Below are 5998 nucleotides of genomic sequence, written 5' to 3' on the forward strand. Positions count from 1 at the left end.
ACATTCAAATTCATTACCGCAATAGTTGCATTTGCACTTTTTATCATTATTTGGAAGTCTAGTGAAATGTTGCCACACTGTTGATCTTGGAGCCATTTTTTTCATTAGTAGCAGCAGTTTGGATGATGAAGACTTTCCTCTTGTTTCCGCTAGTGACAATTGTTAGCAAATCATTTCATTATCATCAGCTTCAACTTCACGCTTAAGGTCATTAGCTTCATAATCGATGTTGTCTTGAACTCTTGAATAATTAGACATCTAAAATGAATAAAATAAAAATAAGTAAGCAATCTTGATTTATTTAACCAATTATTAAAATGAAAAAAATCAATTAAAATTTAATTTAATTACTAGCCAACATATCATAATTTAATTTAACAAGTCATGCTGACATATCATAATTTAATTCCAATCATTATTAATTTAATTTACAACGTCCATGCCAAATTACCAATATCAAATTGCAATCTTACGAAGTTCATTATGTCATTAATCATTATGCTAAATAACAAATATTATTTTCAATTTTTCATTGACAGAAGTATAATACGTTTGTTTTTAAACTTTAAATCCAACTGCTAAATAGTAAGAAATGGTATTCTCTCGCAAACAGATTCTCGGCCGCAATATATAATACACCCATTTCACTGCCATAAGCCACAACAACTATATTTGCTCACCATTTTTAAGTCCACTAACTAATATATTATATACACTAGCAATCCAAAAAATCAACTCCTAATAGAAACTAAACAAACGCACTACATAAATTGAAAAAATATACACCTGTAGGCTGCAGCACCCAAGATGACCGTGCTTGAAGGGCCAACGACGGCATCACCTTGCTTGAAGGGACGAGTTGTGCTGCCATTGAGGGGTTGTACTAGGCGCTGACCATGGCGTGAGGTGGGGGAGAGACGTGAGGGAGAGACTGAGAGAGGTTGAGCTGACTGTGTTGCGCAAGTGCAGAGAGGGAGAGATGTTGCTGAGGGGCTGCACCGTGAGGAGAGGGAGAGACGCAGGGGAGAGGGACGCAATTGTGACTCAGGGTTTTGACTTTTTGTAATTGAAATTTGATGTTAGGTTTATATATTTTGAATTAAAATATTTTATAATTAAATTGAATCAAACTGATCGGTTTTTCGGTTTGATTCGATTTTAAACCAAATCGAACACCAACCAATCGGTTCGTTAATTCTTAAACAATTAGGTTTTTACTCTTAGAACCAAATCGAATTTTTTCGATTCGGTTCGATTTGGCAAAAACCTAACCGTTTGCCCACCCCTACTAGCAATATTAAAGTTAGGGCTAAGACCATGCCTTCCAGAACCCTCAAGCTCAGATATAAATTATTCATCAACTATAATATTCCTTTCAAAACTAAATTTCTCATTAAAATGAGAAGAAATCTTCTCAGTGTGGGAGTTGAAACCCATAACCATTATACGAATATTATCCATTGCAGATCAAATAAATAGAGCCTGTAGATACCCTCTGACACCCGAATAATCCAAAATCATATCATTACCATCTTAAGTCATATAAATTGGTCACCGCAAAGAAGGATCACCATGATCCTGAGGTTCAACAACTAGATCAGACTAAACAAGAATTTCAATATCATCAACAACAAGATCATTAGTGCAATCAAAATTAGGCCAAACCTAGCCAAGTAAATCCACCTCATCATCCCGAGCATTAGAAACAAGGATTCTAGTATAGGGAGATACACCCATAGTAATACCAGGCTCTATAGGCTGAACCACCCCACTGGAAATAGCTAGGCTACTGAGTTAAACCAGAAGACTATCCTTGAACAAAAGAAGGCTAAGCAATAGGCACCCAAGTGCCAATTATCTGCAACAACAATATACTGAGAACCAGTAGGAATTCGAGGCTGAACATCTGCAACAGACATAGGTTGCTTACCTTTATCTCTTATTTCTCTATCTTGAGGCTCACTAACAGGCTTCTAAAGTCAACAATTAGCTACATAGAAACCATCTGTAGAATTACCAAGGTGCTTGCGGGAAATACAATAAGAAGGAAATCGCTCAAAAATAATATCCTGCAAGAGACTAGAATCACCTTCACCAATCCAAAGGCACGCCGCGAAACATCATATTCTATCAATACCCTCGGAATAGAAGCCCATTGACAAACGCAGTAGCATGTTCAATGCGTAAAGGTTTCTCTATAATAGAAGCTATTGAATATAATGTTTCTTTGCAATAAATAAAGTGAACAAGTAAATATGGCAAAGAAACCCAAACAAAAACCACAGGGGATTCCTCAGAACAAGTAAATATGATTATAAAGATCTATATAACGCTAACATTGATATACCATGTCTGCCTGACCCAAATTTGGGAATAGTCTTCCTCTAACTGAAGCTTTATCAAAACATGTCAGTTATCGAGCATAGATACTTAAGTACTTCTTTTTAAGCCCGAGGAGACAAAAATCTTCCTAATCACATCCATTGAGGAGTGGCCAAAAGAGAACTTACCCACTAGAGACATCTTAAACAGTTTAGCCATAGTCGAAACCTTAGCAGCTGTAAAATGAATAGCAAGTTTGCCGAGATGAAGGGTGCCCATCTTAATAGATAAAGAAGGCGAAGATGGCCAATCCTAACAGATAAAGAAGGCGAAGATGAACCTGCAATAACATCAATAAATTATTTAGAGGGCCTAGAGGCAACATTAGGGTCAAGGATGCACAGAGGGTTGACTGCAGAAGCATATGATGTCTTGGGGATGGTATTAGGGTATCGGGTTGAGCTTGGGTGGGGCCACGAACAGATTGCACACTATCAGTGTTTGGTTTGTCGCGGTTTAGGATTTGAGAAAGATTACGAGCATGGATTTGCAAAGATGGGTTGTTGGTAATGAGTGGTCGTTGGAGACATCAGTGGCGGCTGGTGCGGGGTCGGAAATGGCCAAAGAGAGATGCAGTGCTGTTTTGACGAGTGGAAACGATGGAAGGCAACAAATCGTTGGAGGTGGCTGGTGGTGATGTGACGCGTGTGACTGGCCAGGGTTTGACACACACGTTTGTGAAGGAGACGTGATTAGTGGGATTTGGTGAGGGTGATGGCTGTGCGGCGGCTGTAAGGTGGCATGGGAGGGATACAGTGGCTCTAGATCATCACCAGGGGTGGTGGGAGAGGGGACGGCGGTAGGAGAGAGCGAGCAATGGTTGGCGACATTGCAAGGCCAAAAGCGGCAGCCAAATGGAGTTGCATGTGGCTAAGGGGCTGCCGGCTAGTTGTGTGGTGGCCAACGGTGAGTGGTGATGCCGGCGGTTGCTGATCACCACCACCTTCATCCGGTGAGGCCATACCGGCTGCCAGAAATTAAAAGGAGTGTGGTGGCTATAGGAGTTAGGGTTTCGTCTTTTTCTCTTGCGGTTCTGCTGCCAAATTCTCTTTCATTAATGGAAGTGATCAAGTTGAATATGAAGGATTTTCTTAACAGTCGACGCTTTTGTTTTCGTCGTGAGAGATACTATTGCCTGCTTCTAGCTATATTTTGGTGAATTTGGTTAAATATAACACTAGTTATCCATTTAAATTTTACAGGATGCTAGCTAGTTAAACTCCAAAATTCAAATAAAGCAAATAAGCATTTGCTTAGATATGAGGAACTATTTATTTTTGCAACATGCATGAACTTGAATGAAAAACATGGAATGGATCAAAACAACACATTGAGACACAAAGTACAAAGAAAAGAAGACTTAGTTAAGATTCTCTTATAGCTACATAAACGAATTAAGTTTACATATATAAATCTTCGACCATTGACTCTGGGGATCCTTCCATCGACTGTGGGGATCCTTCCATCAAGCCAGGACTCAACCTAACCATGAGAATGCAAAACTCGAATTGACTAAGAGCACCATCTCCATCCAAATCACCTTCACTCAGCATGCACACAATTTCATCATCCATCATATCATTTAAACCAAGAAGCAAGCTATTTCTCTTCAAGCTCTCAAACGTTATCAACCCCTTTTCGCCATCCATTAACCGCTGAAACCCGTAGCATAGCTCAGAGATAAACCCTTCTGCTCCAAGTCTCTTGATCATGGATGGAAAATAGTCTTCAAAATCATGATCAAATAATAAAGTCGCCATTAAGTATTGCTTTTAGAAACAACAAAAATTAAGAATCTAGTACGTATATATAGCAAGTGTATGAAAAATTAATGAATATATTATTGGCGACGTAAACAGGAGAAGCGGTGAGAACAGAAGAGCGGAGAGTGGGATTATATAAGAGAGAGGAGGGTGGCCATCGAAGGCAGCAAGAGGGAAAAAGAAAGAAGAGATAATAAGGTGTGTGGTTATGAGTGAGTTTCTTGCACCTTTCATTCTTGAAGAGAGCTTCTCCTTCCTGGAAGCTGCATTGGGCTATAATTTTGTTTAGGGCTCTTATGCTTTGTTTAATGATTGATTAGAATAGTTCGTTTTTCTTTTTTGGCTATATAAACATGTGATGTTTTAGGGTAATGAGACAGTGTTGATGAGAAGATATGTGGGAGATAGGGTTAAAATTTAGATTGGAAAAGAATATTCCAAGACTTTTTTTTTCCTTTTCCTCTTTGGTATATACGAGACAAATATGCACAAATGTACAAGAAAAATACAAAGTAGATCTACTATTTTTTCGTTGTGGATCAACATTCTTGCTTGATTTGAATTTTTCAAGTGTATAATTGATGGTTAATAAATAAAAAATAAAATTAGTTAAATAATTATTATTTTATTAGTAAATTTGGATTTAATAATGGTTTGAACTGTCCTGACCATCTTTTAAATATTTGGTGCCACATGTTTATTTATAATTGATCTAACAAGTATCAATCACAACCTTGTGAAAAAAATCATCATAAAAATACTCTCAAATCCAAATCCACTGTTATTATATTCTCTCATGATCTGAACTATTTGAAGATTTAAAGATTGTGTACCATGTGTTTTTTAGTGATAATATATAGTTAAGATTGTGATTACTATGCAGTGAATATTTAACTATTTTTATTTTTTATTTTTTTAATTACTAGTAATATTTACATGAACTTTACTCAGAAAAATTTAAATCATGAGGAAATCTTAATATATGTACCATATTTCTTATTTTAAAAATTGTCAATCATGTTAGTATAGAAAATCATGAAAGCTTGTTACTACAAATTTATTAAGGCTTGCTATTACAAATATTTTTAAAAACACAAACATTCTAACTCTTAGACATACTAAAAGACGTGTCCATACATCAATAATTGGATGTTCGGTACAATTTATCTAATAATAAAAATGCTTATTTTACTCCAAAAGTTATTTTCAAAATTTTTGATGTTGTTTGCTTGTGTTTTGAGTAGGTTTTAGAACTTTTCTTAAAAAACTCAATTATCTAAAATAACATTTATTCACTTCATTATCTTACTTTATTTCTTTTATAAACATAACTTCAATATACTTTGTTAAAATAGTTTTATAATTTTAATAAAATTCTTATTAATAATTAAATAATTCAATTTTTTTTCAATTGAAAGCTCAATTTGTAAAAATTATATCAATAAAAAAATTTATATCTAAATAAGTTCTTTTTAAAAAATTATTTCAAAAAAAAAATATATGACATATTCTTTTGGGAGATTATTTTTTTTTTTATCAGACAAATAAAAACAACTTTTTTTTTTTCAAAATAAGAATAGGATATATTCTTTTGGCGAACATCGAGTCCCACCACATTTATTGATTTTGAAAGGGTCACCTTTCAAGTCCACAGAATAGCTTGATTTTTAATGCGAAGGAAGACAATTAGGCAACTCTTTTGTTCATTTTCTTAATTATTACGTGAATATAAAACAAAAACGGTACCATAAATTTTCATTGATAGTTTGGTACCCAGTTTAATCTGCATGCAAACGTCATGTCTCATCACACAGGCTTTATCAGGTCGGAGATTTACTCCCTGGACTGGGAGA

At 35.5% G+C, this 5998-nt stretch overlaps 1 protein-coding gene across 1 annotated transcript; it reads right to left on the reverse strand.

The window, feature by feature from the left end:
* Positions 1 to 3725: 3725 nt before the first annotated feature.
* On the reverse strand, positions 3726 to 4452 carry LOC102620480 (calcium-binding protein PBP1). The gene has a single exon (XM_052434181.1). The coding sequence runs from the start codon at positions 4140 to 4142 to the stop codon at positions 3783 to 3785; it is 360 nt and encodes a 119-aa protein (XP_052290141.1). The 5' UTR covers positions 4143 to 4452; the 3' UTR covers positions 3726 to 3782.
* Positions 4453 to 5998: the final 1546 nt, after the last annotated feature.

This window comes from Citrus sinensis, chromosome 9, assembly GCF_022201045.2.
Source record: "Citrus sinensis cultivar Valencia sweet orange chromosome 9, DVS_A1.0, whole genome shotgun sequence".
NCBI classification, from domain to species: domain Eukaryota; kingdom Viridiplantae; phylum Streptophyta; class Magnoliopsida; order Sapindales; family Rutaceae; genus Citrus; species Citrus sinensis.

Bases quoted from the DNA above. Each gene is read 5' to 3' on its own strand.
- LOC102620480 (XM_052434181.1), bottom strand. From the start codon at position 4,142: ATGGCGACTTTATTATTTGATCATGATTTTGAAGACTATTTTCCATCC.